Here is a 15,276-nt window from a genome sequence, read left to right as displayed (position 1 = left end):
GGGAGTTCTCCGAGTGCGCCGTAAAACGGGGACCGGGAGGGAGCCTGGGATGGAGTGAGGGGGCACCACCCACGGGCGGGCAGCTGGAGTTTAGGGATTGTCAGTCATTAGCTACAGCTGGAGTTGTTTCTAATTACTAATTAGAAACGACTGTTAACAATTAGCGGTTAGAAACAAGGCTCTCGGTCCTAGGGGAAGGCGATCCCGCGATGTGCAGGACGGTGTGTGCGGCACAGGGACCCCTCTGGAACACGCTGTGAAACGTTAAATATGTCCTCAATATAAAAAAATTCCCCGCTGTTGGATAAACCAGGAAGTTTTTCATCCCGGGGAAGGCTCCAGGAGCAGCTCTGAAGTTGGGAACGGCTCAGCCCTCTCCATACTCGAGTCCCACTTCCAGCAGTTTCCTTCTCTCAAACTTTTTGTGGAAAATTCACATTTTCCTCTGGAAACTGAGGGGTTTCCATAGAACCCCGGAGTGGTTTGGGGTGGAAGGACCTTCAGGCCCATCCCATTCCACCCCCTGCCATGGCAGTGACTCCTTCCATAGCCCAGCTTTCCCTGGTGGTGTCACACCGGAATATTTCAGAGCCCAAACTAAATAATGCACAAGTCCCTCTGTGGCGGAGAATAAACCAAAGCAACCCCATAAATAATAAATAACTTTATTCAAGAACTGCAGTTTCAGATGGTTCTACAGAGAACAGTTTCTCGTGCATGACACTGGGAACAGTCTTGGCATAACAAAGTGATCCATAAGGAATATTCGCCCCTTCCCGCTGTAATTTCCAAACCAAAGGATGTGCTTGTTTTATTATGATGTGTCTGTATCATGGTTTTTTTTAATCTCAGACAGAAATCCAAGTTGTCAGGTGAATTTTCAGTTGAACACCAGAGTCTCTCCAACATTCCTGCTCAAGTTCCAACTTGGAAAACTTTGCTGCTGTTAATTACTGGGAAGTTTGAGTGACATACCTGGAAAACGCCTCCACAGCCTTATATTGTCTATTAAATTAATTGCAAAAGCCATGTTGTCTTCAGTGGAGGGAAAAGGAGCCCCTGGATTGTGCTCTAAGGGGTGTTAAAGCATCCCCTGACCCCCCCTTGCCTTCACTGCTCATTAAATGGTTGAATAACCCCAATTAATGCCATTAATAATTGATCACATGAACTTATTGCCACTAATATTTGCTCTAAGAACAAGAAGAGACCACTGCAAGAAACAAGTTATTGTCCTTCCCTTTGTCAGAGCTCAACAAAAGTGCTGATTATTTTTCAACATTATTAAAAACATTATTTCATTAAACTTAAATAATCTGGGGAAACTGCAGGAAGATTAAATATGATTTAAAGGCTTTCTGGCCAAACAAATATTACTCTTAACTTACAAATGCTATTTTATCATATAAACAGTGCTTTTTAAGGCTACACTTAATATAGTCTTGAATTTATGTAATGCTATTTAATTTACAGAAATTCTTTATGCTACAACATGTGGATAATTCTGTGTGACAAAACAGCACGTGGACACCTGGAACACAGGGATTTTCCTGGCTTTTCTAGAACATCAGACTCAAACAACATCATCCAGGGACATCAAATGGAGATTTGGGATCATCACAAAGAACAAACTCAGCTGAGGGGAGATGGTTTCGTGTCTCCAGGGCTCTCCTGGCTCCTTAGAACAGGAGAAATGGTGACATCATTCCAGTTAAACTCATTTCTCCCACATATTTTTCCCATTAATAAGTGCCAGCTGAGTTTCTTAGGACACATGGGGTGATTAAAAGCTACTACAGACAATCCTCAACAGCGATGGGCCAACTCCAAACTAAACACACAGAGCATCAGAGGTACAAAATGGACACTTGAGGAGCAGAAAATGAGGTGCAAGCCCAGCTTATGAACTTAAAAACGATAAAGTATTGCCATTTTAGTATTTCGCTTTTCTTCATGTCAAAACAAGGTGAATGGGGGGGTTCTGTAAGAATTTCCAGTGTGATTTTAAAGAGAGAGAGATATATAGTGGCTCTAAGGTATTCCAATTCCTATTAAGCACCACCTAAAAATCATTTCAGCCACACAAACTGAAGAGAATTTATTTTCTGTGCAACTTATAGAATGGGGAAAGTAGCTGCACTGCCAGGCTTGATAAAGTCTGAGACTGGTGCAGTTGTAGCAGAAAAACTTTGCAAATCAATGCTTTTTTTAACAGAATTGGTGATAATCCATAAAGTGCTTTCAGGCAGAAAGTTGTTGGGATTTTTAGTTCACTGAAAGGAGAGGGTTTAACTGAGGAGCTGAAGGTTGAGGAACATCCAGGAGGAGCAAAGGCACAACACAAACAGAGATTGGTCACATATCCCGTGTATTTGTATGGACATGAGCACCATTATCTGCTGGGAGAAACTCCATCCCGGGGGAATGGGGCCACTTATTTCCTGTTGCTTTTGTTGAGGGGGACGTGTGTTCCTTTCACACTGAGAGACTCCAAGGAATCTTTGGGCACTCTGGAACCTCCAGTTCCAAGTAGCTTCTCTCTGGAAAAAAACAACAACAACAATCACAATCACCACGGGAAAAGGAGGGATAAAACCTGCTGTTCCTCCTCAGCATGACAAGAATTGGCTGTTCATGAACACATCTGCTCCAGAATTGGATTTTCCTTGTGCTCTGGAATTCCTTATTCAGGAAATTATTCCTACCTTATATAGATCTATATTATATATATTATTATTATATATATTATCTATTCCTGCCTTATATAGGTAAGAAACTGTTTTTACCTTTTTGATCCATTCTCCTTGTAATTGATACTCCTGGATTTTGGATTTTCTAAAGAGCTTCTAGTTCTGGATGGTCTGAACTTCATGACCTCCTTCTGCCACTCCTCATCAAAGCTCTGGGCCTCATCTGGAACACAGATAAATTTATATTTTATTTTTAATAAAGACAAGAAAATAAGCATAACGAATATCAGTGAGTTTGAGTAGTGATTTTTTATTTTGTAGTCCATGATTCTCCACATGGTCTGCAGCTATTTTTTGGGGAAAGAGGATTCGATGGGCAGACTTTCAGTCTGTTTAAAGTCCCTTTTAAGATGCCTCAAGCTGGAACTCCCACACTGGTGTGTGAAACAGTGTAAAGCCCATTAAAGAACTGCCTAAAAAGACCTACTTTCATCCAGGTTGATGAATTCTTGGTTCATCTCCTCATCTCCAGTCTTGCAGTTCTTGGATTTTTTGATGACATGAGCCCGATCCTGGATGTGATGGCCAATGGCCATTTGTTCCAGGCCACTTTCAGAATCCTTAAGTGCTTTTCTTGTCTCCTTAACCTGTACAAAAAAAAAAGGGGAAAATCAGTATCTTTCCAATAAAAACAGAAGTTAAACCAGTTCACAGAATCCCAGAGTGGTTTGGGTTGAAGGGACCTTGAAGCCCATCCAGTGTCACCCCCTGCCATGGGCAGGGACACCTTCCACTGTCCCAGGTTGCTCCAAGCCCCATCCAGTCTGGCCTTGGACACTTCCAGGGATCCAGGGGCAACCACAGCTTCTCTGGGCAACCTGTGCCAGGGCCTCCCCGCCCTCACAGCCAAGAATTCTTTCCCAATATCCCATCTAACCCTGCCCTCTGGAAGCCATTCCCTGTGTCCTGTCACTCCAGACCCTTGTGAAGTTATTTCCTCCCCCAAATCTTTCCTTTATAAAAGTCAGGTTTCACAGGCTTTTCCAATTATCCCATTTACTGTGTTGGCTGAAAATACACCAACAAAACACAAATCAAGTCTATTTTCTTTTTGCCAACGGACAGGAAGATTAACCTTAACTGGACATTAATTACTGGGGAGGGGGGGGAAAACCCCAGTCTAAATTTACTACACAGCCAAGTCTTCAACATTCTCCTTGACAACAGAACGAGCAACACCCGATGCCAAAATTCCCAGTGTGAGGAACAACTAATTATTAGGTTGTGGTGTTGACTGGCCTGAAACCCAGGCAACCACTTATCCTGCTGTCCATGGGGTATTATTAGACCCACTGTGATGAGTGAGAGTGTGCAGGAGCTGGCACAGCCCCAGGGCTGCCCCTTTAGGGAGCAGTTCTAGGCTTTCAGGGCTCAGGTTCCAAGGTCTGGGCAGAATTAGACACAACAGCTGCAGGGAAGTGGCTGGAAGGGCAGCTCCAGCTCGGGGTTATGTAATGCCTGAGCAAAGGGGGCATCCAAAGGCAGGGCTGGCTGAAATAGATGCCTCTCCTGGAGTTTAAACGGGCAGGAAAAGGATTAATTATAGCAAAGAGAAAGACATCAGAGGCTGCCTTGGAGAATCAGCTGTTCTGGCAGTGTTTTTCCAGTTTTGGATAAACATATAATTTATTTAGGTTCTATTTAAAGCATATAAATTACAAGGAGGAAAAGAGTCCTTTAAGAAGCCTTTAATACAAAGCAGTGTTTTAGAGACATGTATTTTCCTCACTTTCTACATTTTTGTTGTGTTGCTGGTGGGTGTTGGGCTCTGCTCCCAGGGAACAAGGGACAGGAGGAGAGGGAACGGCCTCCAGCTGTGCCAGGGGAGGCTCAGGTTGGACATCAGGAGGAATTTCTCCCTGGAAAGGGTGGTCAGGCACTGGCAGGGGCTGCCCAGGGAGGTTTGGAGTGCCCAGCCCTGGAGGTGTCCCAGGAAGGCCTGGCTGTGGCACTCAGTGCTCTGGGCTGGGGGACAAGGTGGGCATCGGGCACAGGGGGGATCCACGGGCTGGGAGAGCTTTTCCAACCTCAGGGATTCTGGGAATGACAAGAGTAACTCTCTCCAGTGAGAAGAACTGTGAGCAAAGCGTGGTTTGGTGTGGCTCAACCTCAATCCTGGTAAGGGCAGCCCAGCTTTAGCTGGATGCCAGGAATACTTACACCTCCCGGGGCCGTGCGAGTCTGGGCCGAGGCTTGGAAAACCTTTGGAGGTTCATCCCCCACTTTGGAGTAAGTCATCATGGAGGAGGAGCTGAACGTGTGTCCATCGGGGTTCATGGACAGGTCATCCTACACAGCAACAGCAACTCATCAACAACAGTGAAATCTGGGGGTAACAGGTATTTCTTACTATTTTATTGTGATTAAATTAACCCTCCTGGCACCCCGGATAAGGCCTGGTGGGCAACACTCTCAGTTTGATTTTCAGAGACTAAAGAAAAATTATAACCACAATATAGTCTGGGCAAAAAATATAAATTCTCACTGTCTCCTTGAGATGAGTAACATTTTTCTGAGTGATATTTCAAATAACTGTCATTCTTCAATAGTTAATTTTATAACCAATTTTAGAAGAACTTACAAATTTCCTGTGCATTTCCAGCATATTGTTCCTCATGTTTGACATCATCCTGTCCATGGCAGAAAATGGATCCCCAAAATCTGCATCCTGATAAAAAGATATCACAATTAAAACACACTCTTCTGACTCTTCCAGTCCTGAAGCTGTTTTTTACATGCATTTTTAATGCAACTCAGAGCATCAGAAAGGTTTTCAGATTGCAATTCACACACACAGACAAGCCAAAATGCATCTTTTCCAAGGAAAACTGAAGGTAGCATGGAAGCTTGGTTAAGCTGGAGATATTGGGAGGATGGAAGTGGAAGACTGGACATTCAGAGGTCAAACTGGACACAGTATGAGTTTATTTTACAAAAGTTTTCATGTACCTTCCAACCTCATCAGGTTCTGCTGTAAAAGTACTGTGTGACCCTTCGTGCTTTAAACTGAAATAAATTAATTCCAAAGTTTAAAAACTGAATTTGCAGCTTAAGCCCCAAACTAAGTAAAATTCAGGTACAGAAAATCTTCAACTCATTTCTTGAGTACAAGAATTTGGAATCCTTAAGGGCTCTGAATTACAGGCAGATTATAGATATTTTACAGGATATTCCAGCCCCCCAAATTACAGCAGAACAACACTCCAAGGCCAGTTGCAGTGGGATTCCCCCATCCAGGAGCTGGTTTGCCTCAGCTGTGACCAGAGCTCCTGGTTTTGTGGGATCACCCCCACAAACACGCTCAAGCTGCCAATGTCCATCCACAGGAGTCTCTCCAAGGAACATCCCATCCATAGCCAGGGATCAAAGCCCAGCATTTTTATTTAGCAAGGGGAAAAAGAGTCTTAGCTGAAGGATATTATTCCCTGTCTCTGAATATTCACCCCCAAAGGCAGGTTGCAAGCACAGAGCCCATGCTTTGGTTACACACACAGCATACACCCACTAGCAGGAGCAGCAGCTACTCCTGGGATACTAACCCCTATCCCAAAGCCTGCAAAGGGCATGAGGGAGTAGCTTGTTGCCTGGAAAAAAAAAAGGACCAACAGCTTTAAGTATTTTACCTGTTACCAGAAATAACTTCTATAGACAGCAGGTGACATTAAACACTTCCAGTCAAATCAAACCAGTCACTCAGGAGAACTTGGTAATTAATAATATCAAGTAGTCTCTGGGTATGTAGAAATATTTATACTAATGATATTAGACAGTGAGAGCTGCCACCACATTTAATAAATATTGATAAGGATGTACTAAAAGCACTTAGAGCTGGAGGCTGAGAAACATTTGCACACCACAAACCCCCTTGTGATGTGATTTAAAACACGGCTCAGAGCCCCAGACATGGCCTGAAATGCTCCACTCCAGCTGTGCAACCACTGAAAGCTGATTAAAATCAACAACTCAACACCTCTGACCCACTGCCAGTGAGCATCCCAGTATGACAGGGCAGGGAGATCCTGGGAAACACTGGGATGTTTCCAGGAAACTAAGATGGGAGGGTCAGAGAAAGGCCTGCCCAAAGACAGGCTGGGCACACAGAAGGACCAAACCCTTCACAGGAACTGTGACTACAAAAGGAAGGAATTATCCAGTTCTGGAATATCTTCAGGAACTCTTCAGATTTCTGGCAGTACACACTGAGCAGAACTGCAAAAAATAATCTATTTTTTCCTATATATATATATATATATCAAGTGCAAAAGGAGATCCTCTCAAGTTGTTAGCCATAAAAAGTTTATAAACTTTGGTTTATAATACACACTGAAAGCTGTAAAGTAGTTGTCTAATATACAGGACAATCAAATAACCCAACAAACCTAAATGACAGTGTCTCTTAAGATATTCACTCCATTCCTCCTGCTCCATCCCCTTTCCTCCTCCTTCCCTCAAAACTGACATTGCAAACCTGCTGGTTTCAAATTTGAATGCTTTAGTGACACACATGGCAGGTTTTGCAACTAATTTAGTTTCTTTTAAAGCAGTTTTAGGCCTGCTACAGTTTAATTAAACATAAAATTACGACACTAGTAAGCAGCGTGGGTAATTTGAAACAAGTGTATTTTACATGGCAGTAAGGGTTCAGCCTTTTCCTACATAAAAATCTAACTTTGAGTGTTTAAATCACTGGTGGAGCAAATGATGAGACTCATCAGTGCTGAGTCTCGTGTGACATCTGCCAAGTCTTTGGTGAAACATGAGGGACATCAAAAGATCCTGGAAAGATTTTGGCAGGTGTGGAATTCCTTTGTGCTTCTCAAACTCTCACAGTGCTCCTGGACCTTTAACTTCCTGCTGCAACCAAAGGAAAGGTTTGCTGGGGCTCACATTGACCCCTCCCTGCAGGAGCAGGGACACAACCCCCTAAGCTTTAAAGGCAGTTTGACATTTCCTTTTTACTAAAGGAAAAAATCCAGCTTTAGGCACCTGCTGATCCAAAGCCTAAGGATCAGGAGAGCAAAGCTCTGCCCTAATTAGATCCAGCAGCTTCTATATTTGAAGGGACTGGCAGTGGATGAGGAGGGGAAGGAATGACACACTGGGTTTGAGCTCTGCTTTACTGAGCTCAGACTATCTGGGCTGGACCAACCACCCACACCTGGCCCAGAGCCACGAGCCCTCATCATGTGCCTTTGTCTTCCGACGGTTTTTAAACTCCATTCAGCAGGAGATTTGCAGCTGCTAAATATGTAGAGGGAAAGGAACAACCTCCCAGTGTATATCCTCTCTAGACACAGCACTGGGATAAGGCTGAGCTCCAGCAGGGCAGCAGAGAACTGCCCAGTTGAAAAGATACTTCATTTCAGACACAGATCACTGCCCAGGTCTCAGCCTCAGTTGGCAACATCCAGAAATACTAAATTTTGTATCAATTTCCCTGAGCTTTAATTGTTACAGGCTGGTATCCAGAGCAAACATTAAGAATCAGCCCAAATACAGTGTGAAGCCTTTATTCACTGCTGCAAAGATGAAATTGTGTTTAAAATCTCTACTTGGGGGGTGAAACACAGGGCTGTGCCAAACATAAATAACCACAGGCAAGACACTAAAGTGCACAGGGAAGGCATAAAGACACCAGGGAATGGTTTGGGTTGGAAGGGACCTTAAAAGATCATGTCATGGACAGGGACACCTTCCCCTGGACCAGGTTGCTCCAACCTGGCCTTGTACACTTCCAGGGATGGCAAGAGCCATCTCCAGGTACCCTCTTAAGTAAAGTGAACATAAAAAGGGAATAGGTGTTCAGGGAAGTCTCTGTCCTTGGACATTTTTTAATGCCTTTATGTAGCAGAAACATTGACTACATAATCTTGACTAAACCAAGCACAAAGTGTTTGGTTTGTCCGTGGAATATCGTGTGTGACTGAGCAGGGAACACCCAGAGCTGAGCTCAGCCTGGCAGGGACGAGCCCAAGAGAGGAGTTATTCCCACTGCACCGGGCGATGAAACAGCAGCACCAAGGTTCCCAGGGCCGTGTTTCCCAGGAAATGCCCGTTCCCTGGGCAGTGGGACACGTTCCCTGGGCAGTGGGACACGTTCCCTGGGCAGTGGGACACGTTCCCCGGGCAGTGGGACACGTACCCTGCGTGTGCCGCGCGGTGCCAGCCGGGAGTCCGGGCGCGCTCTCCGCTCCATGGCTCGCTCCCCTCTGTCCCTGCCCTCGGGCAGGCTCGGGAACGGCTCCCTCCCGAAGGGCTCCGAGAAGCTCCTCATCATCTGCCTCACGTGCTCCTGGTGGGCAGCAAAGGGATCCCTGGAAAACACATTCCACAGGGTGACTCGCTGGAGTTCATTCCGAGCCACATCCAATGGCTCTGACAGCTTTCAAATCCCATTTTTCAATCGTTCCACGTGGTTCTTTATGCAAAAACCTTTATTTTCACAGGACCCAAGTGGACAATCTCCAGTTCCTAATGAACTCTTTTGTTTCTCAATGTCTGTATTACTTTTTCCTTGTCTTTTCCAGAAATACTCCATCCTTCCCAGCCATCTCCCACTCCAGCCTATGTTTATTCTCTGCCAGGAACTATAAACTCACCTATGTTTTATTTATCTCTATTTCCACTTCCAACACCTGATATTGAAAGAATTTATTTTTGATTTTCCCCCTTTCATCTTCCAAAGCCTGGCACAGTCCTACTCACTGACCTCCTCACATCCCACTGGATTCCCCCTCCTCACCCCTCAAATTTATTCTGCTGCCAGCTCCCATCCTGCTTTTCCTCCTCCTTGTCCCAGATGCTTGAAAATCCACATTATCCTCTAAATTCAGGCCAGCTCCATCTCCTTTAGTCACCCACTGTTGCACCTTTGCCTTCCCTCTCCACAAATCATGTTCCCACATCCCTTTTCTCTGCTGAGGAACAAAGATTCCCACTGACTTTTTGTGTTCCTGTTGGTTTCCCCCCTTCTCCTCTCCCAAAAACCTACAGAACCCCATTGACATTCCCAAAGTTTGACTTGCAGGGAAAACACTGCTCAACTTTCTTAATTTTCTGCGTTTTCTAATTTGGACAAGAATTAAATATTTCTAGTTGAGGCCAAAAGAGGAGCAAACCAGGAGTTTTTCAGGAGCACAACAGATGAGCAGCTGTGGCCTGAGGTCCAAACTCCAAATTAATACTTCCCATGGATTATTTCCTCCCTCCATCTAATTTCCCTCTTTGCCATTCCACTGAAAGCCACTCTATTAACATGAACAGCCACTTCCCAGGTATGTTTATTTAGACTTAACAGCACCTCATCCTCCCTCCTCTCAATCCCTGGCACTCCCCACACCCTCATCCATCCAGGACACCACAACCTTTCCTGGGATATCTCCTGAGGAAAAGCTTCAGGCTGTCCCTCCAGCTCCTTCCATGCCCATTATCTCCTGGACAGCCTTTCTGCTCCCCAGCCCTTATCTCCAGCCCCCAGTTTCCACCTCACGTGCCCAGTTTGATCCTCTGCCAAAGCTGCATCTAATTACTTTTTTTTTCTCCTCTAAGTGATAAAAACATGACGCAGGATTAATTCCCAAACAGGATTTTTAACTAAAAATATCCCTTTAAGCTACACCCAGAGTTAAAATCACCCAGTGCAAGGAGATCTTTAGAGTTTAAAGCATTTTAGTGCTGTCCTGGAGCAGCCCCTGCCCCGACTCCCAGCTTTGGCTCCAGCCCTGCCATGATAAGGAGCTGTTCCCACACTTCAGGATGAAGAACAGATGGAAAAAGTGGAGGCATGAGCCAAGAGGAGGGAAGGACACAAACACCTCCCCAGGACCTGCACAATTCCATCAGATCTCCAGCTTCAGAAAGTTTGGTCACCAAACACAAATGAACAGGAATTGTATTCCAGCAGGAACTGATCCATATCAGGATTCTCCCCAGCCCCTTCCAGTTCAAAAGCAGGACACTCACAAACTACCCACAACACAGGAGCAAGACAAGACTCCAGAGGTTTAATGGAAACAGGGAAAACTGGTGGAATTTAGCATCAAAAACATGCTGTAACACACCCCACCTGCACCTGGAACCCTGGGGGGTTGTGGTTTGTTTGTTTGAATTAAAGATTTATGAAATATCTTGGAAATCCAGCTCCTCACTGCCAGAGACAGGGAATGAGGATCCAGAGTGTGGAGTGACAGCTCAGGAACAGAAGTGAAGTCTCCCAGTTCCCTTGGGATATTTTAGGGAGCCAGCCCTAAAAAGATCCAGTGTTGTCAAGCTTTGGTATGAGCTGGAGTGGGCAAAACCAAAGGAAAGGGAACAGAGAACCCATGTGGGACACAAGGATTCCAGGGAATTAAACTGATGGCTCTGATGACTGAAACTCAAACCACAGTCACAAAAGGAGGAGGTCACCCTTAAAAATAGAGATGGACTGGGCAAGTCTCTGCGGTGCAGGATGCAAGACTTTCAGATCCTTGCTCCAATCACTGATTTTATGGGATGGCAAGAGGTGTAGAATACTCTGATTTTTATTGATTACATCTGACTTTAACTCTGATCTCTTTTAGGGGGCAAAAGATACTTTTGATGAGAAAGACATTTCTGTTATAGCATAAAAGTGATGTAGAAAGGGAGCTCCATAAGAATTTTGCACATCAACTTCATGCCCTTCACATGTCACAAACTGTATTATTTTTAAAATTAAATTCTGGATGGAGACCAACAATTTATACATTTGTTGTTCCACTACTCTGCAGTAACAAAATTTTGTCTACTGCATATTAACCTGACCTTCACCTGACAGTCAGGTGTTTGCAGGGGTTAATAAAGGGGACAGCTCCAAAGTTTAAGGATCTGTTTTCCAGCTAAAACCTTCCAGGGTGTTATAGGGAAAGTACAGTTTTACTCCTTACTGGAGGGTGTGAAAAATCAGTGTCTTAAAACAATAAATTCCTTTTACTCTTCTTGAAAAGTGTATTTTGTCTTAGATATATTTCCTGTTGTCAGATATATTTCTTGTTACTAGATATATTTCTCAGATATGTTTTTATTAGATAATATCTTAGACATAAACATTAGATATCCTTTCCCCCCTCAGGACGTTCTGGGAGGCTGCAGTTGCAGATCCCCTCTGGAGATAACAGCTGGCACAACACCACAAAAGCTGTGCTTTGGTGCATTGAAAGCACAGGCCAAGTGCTCTTGGCAGGGAAGACACAGGTCCTGCACCTGCCCAGGGTTCCAGGGCTGGATCCAGCTGGACACCTTTGGTGAGTGACTGCTGCTTCCCTGGGACAGCTGCTCACACGTGGGCACTCCAACCCAGGCACTATTTCCAGTTCAGCATCAAAATCTCTCCTTATGAGGCAACACAAGCTCATTATTACACTATTTGGAGATAAGATTATCTCAGTAATAAGCTCATTTCTTAACGATATGCAAAACAGATTTACAAGGATAGAGCCAAGAAAAGGAGCCTCAATATCCACCTCATCTCTTTCACACACACTCCCTTCCTCTGCCTCCTGCAATCTTCTTTCCCTACCTCAGTGGTTACAATAACAATAAATAAAATTCATAAATAAGAAGAAAGCCACAGATATTTCAAACAAGACTTAATTTCCATTATTACTTTAATTCCACGCACAGGGAAGTTTCCTGCAGGGAACTCAGGAGCTGTTGTAACAGCAGGAATATTCCTGGAAACCAAGTGCACTAATCCCTGCAGCAGAGCTTTGGGAACTCCCCCCCTGCTCGGAATGTGCTGGAGTTCAGCAGAGGGTTGTCCTTTGAGCAGCCTCAGCCACAACACCCCGTAACCAGGAGATCAGACAACAAACCCACAGCACAGGGCCTGATTCCCCTTCCTCATCCACCCCCCAGGCCTCACCCCTGATCTCGGCTGTAATTAAATCCCTCATCGTTTTTCTAAAGATTAACAACAATTACTGAGGCTCCTCAGAGTTCTCTGATGCTGTTTTCACCTGCTGTTATAATATTAGATGCTGACCAAAGACACAACATGGGGCCAGAGCAGATAACTCAGCAGTTTGGGCTGAGGGCAGGACTTGCACAACTCACTACTCAGATTTAGATTCCAGTGGCAAAAGAAGATTCCCACAGGGAATCAACTGATCTTAGACTTGAATACACAGACATGACCCACCACTGTGCTCATGGCGTAGAAATAGAATCACAAGTTTGGGTTGGAAGGGAACTCAAAGCCCATCCAGTGCCACCCCTGCCATGGGCAGGGACACCTCCCACTGTCCCAGGTGGCTCCAAGCCCTGTCCAACCTGGCCTTGGGCACTTCCAGGGATGGGACAGCCACAGCTTCTCTGGGCAACCTGTGCCAGGGCCTCCCCACCCTCCCAGGGAATAAGAACTAAAAAAAAAAAAATCAATCAGCTGAGAAAAAGCACCAACATCCCTTTGAGAAACAGCACAAGGAGACAGTTTGTCCTCAGTGCTCTCATGCACGCGTTTGCAAAGTCTTAACTGAAGAACACCGGGTGCTGCCTGTAGAGCTGGCACTGACAAGAGCAGAGAGATAGCTAAACAAATAAATAATTAAATCCGGAAAAGCTACAACACTCAGCCTCTGTGTTTAGGAAAAAAAGGACAAAACACAATCAAGAGACTCCATCCAAGGGAGATGACCATTCCCCCTCGGTCGGTGCCACCACGGGACGGGGGTTCAGCCCTTCCCAGCAGGGAGGGGAGGCACAGACCCGGCTCTGCTGTTGGACATCGCTGACAGCCTTTAACCCCTGCTCGGCTCCGGGGGGCCCGGGCGGTGCCGGCTGCGAACACAGCGGCGGTTAAACCGCACCGACCCCGTCCTTCAACCGGCACCGAGCCCTGCAACCCCACAGACCCCGTCCTGCAACCACCGACCCCTCCGACCCGCACCGACCCCGTCCTGCAACCGGCACCGAGCCCTGCAACCCCACAGACCCCGTCCTGCAACCACCGACCCCTCCGACCCGCACCGACCCCGTCCTGCAACCGGCACCGAGCCCCGCAACCCCACAGACCCCGTCCTGCAACCACCGACCCCGTCCTTCAACCGGCACCGAGCCCCGCAACCCCACAGACCCCGTCCTGCAACCACCGACCCCTCTGACCCGCACCGACCCCGTCCTTCAACCACCGACCCCTCTGACCCGCACCGACCCCGCTCCCGCGGCGCCCGGAGCCGCTTCACCGCCGGCCGGCCCCTCACACCCGCCCCGGCCGCCCCTTTACAACCCCCGGCCGGCGTCTCGTAACACAAGCGGTCCCTTAGTCCCCCACCGCCTTAGACCCATCCCAGCCGCCTCTTTACAGCCCTGGTCCGGCCCTTCGCAGCCCCACGACTGCCTCCGACCCACCACCCCTGACGGTCCCCGGAGCTCCTTGTCACCTCACACGCACCTCAACCGCCCCCTTACAGCCCCAAACTGGTTCCCCCGGAGCGCCGGTCCCCGCCCGCCCCTCACCTGAAGAAGGGATCCTCCTCGAAGCACCTGCCGAGCCCCCCGAACATGGCGGCGGTCTGTGCGCTCTGCGCGCCCCCGGCCCCGCGCGGCCCCTCCTCACCGCGCCGCGCGCCGCCCCGCCCACCACGTGACCCCCGCGAGCGCTCCCATTGGCCGCCGCGCCTCCAGGGGCGGGGCCTCCCCGCACGCCGCCGTTGCCGTGGCAACCGCGGAGCCGCCGCTGCTGGAGCGTTCCCGGGATCCCGGAATTGGGGGAAGCGGGAACGGGGAATGCGGGAATCGGGGCCGCGCTGCGCCTCGGGATGGCCCTCCTGAAGCCCCGCTCTGCCCCGTGAGGCCGCGGAGGGCGGCCCGGCCCGGCTTGGGGAAGAGCGGGGGGGGCGCAGGCCCGGGCTCAGCCCGTTCCTGAACAATTTTAAAAATAATTCTAGTTTTTCCAGTAGATGGCAGTAAAATAATAAAGCTGCGGCCCCTCTGGCAGGAAAATAAAGCTGCGGCGCCCTGGAAACACGCGTTGGCCTCAGCACAACTGGAAAGCATCAGGAGCCTGCCCTGGAATATCCATAAAGAGCTATTCCAGGGAAATACAGCGCTGAGGACACACCGAGCAGGGAGGGACGGGGATATTGGTGCCAGGGTTACCTGACACTGCACCGACCAGGCAGATCCTGTTTCCAAGGCTTTGTGCTGGTTCACTCTCTGTTCCTTAACTGCACCGGCCTTGGGAGAGGGAAGGGTGGGGATCACAGTCCAACAGGGAAAAGGAATCTTGGGCTCCCAGCAGGGACAAAGGGGCTCACAGGGAAAGGAAAAATCCCTCAGCAAACCTGGGATGTGGTTGTCAAAGGGAGGTTTCAGTGAAAGAAGGACCTGGGAAGTCTTTTCCAACCTTACTCATTGAATCATTAAGGCTGGAAAAGACCCTTAAGATCATCCGAGCCCAGCCATGACTTGATTTTAAATACAATACTCTGTGATGTTCTCTGATTCCAAACACATGGAGAGTCCTGTCAGGGCTTCCTGGAGAGCAGAGGTTGGGATCATTTAGAGG

General features: G+C 47.3%; 1 protein-coding gene across 2 annotated transcripts; it reads right to left on the bottom strand.

The window, feature by feature from the left end:
* Nucleotides 1–649: 649 nt before the first annotated feature.
* MLF1 (myeloid leukemia factor 1) lies at nucleotides 650–14,359 on the bottom strand. 2 transcript variants are annotated; one of them, XM_064665733.1, is made up of 8 exons: nucleotides 14,226–14,359; nucleotides 8,893–9,064; nucleotides 6,290–6,334; nucleotides 5,332–5,418; nucleotides 4,911–5,039; nucleotides 3,178–3,337; nucleotides 2,787–2,913; nucleotides 650–2,540 (listed from the first exon to the last, which is right to left on the bottom strand). In XM_064665733.1, exons 1-8 carry the CDS (start codon nucleotides 14,270–14,272, stop codon nucleotides 2,435–2,437), a joined length of 873 nt encoding a protein of 290 aa, XP_064521803.1. In that variant the 5' UTR covers nucleotides 14,273–14,359; the 3' UTR covers nucleotides 650–2,434. The 2 variants fall into 2 exon arrangements, with proteins under 2 accessions (XP_064521803.1, XP_064521805.1); XM_064665735.1 differs by lacking the exon at nucleotides 6,290–6,334.
* Between the last annotated feature and the right edge of the window lie 917 nt (nucleotides 14,360–15,276).

Source organism: Pseudopipra pipra, chromosome 10, assembly GCF_036250125.1.
Source record: "Pseudopipra pipra isolate bDixPip1 chromosome 10, bDixPip1.hap1, whole genome shotgun sequence".
NCBI classification, from domain to species: Eukaryota; Metazoa; Chordata; class Aves; order Passeriformes; family Pipridae; genus Pseudopipra; species Pseudopipra pipra.
This window is presented reverse-complemented; position numbering and strand designations above follow the sequence as displayed.

What these genes read in the sequence shown, in the direction of transcription:
- MLF1 (XM_064665733.1), bottom strand. Translation starts at nt 14,272, where the DNA reads ATGTTCGGGGGGCTCGGCAGGTGCTTCGAGGAGGATCCCTTCTTCAG. An exon ending in TGGAAATGCACAGGAAATTT is followed by an intron (nt 5,040 to 5,331) that starts GTAAGTTCTTCT and finishes GTTGCTGTGTAG; the next exon opens with GATGACCTGTCCATGAACCC. An exon ending in ATTCATCAACCTGGATGAAA is followed by an intron (nt 2,914 to 3,177) that starts GTAGGTCTTTTT and finishes TCTGTGTTCCAG; the next exon opens with ATGAGGCCCAGAGCTTTGAT.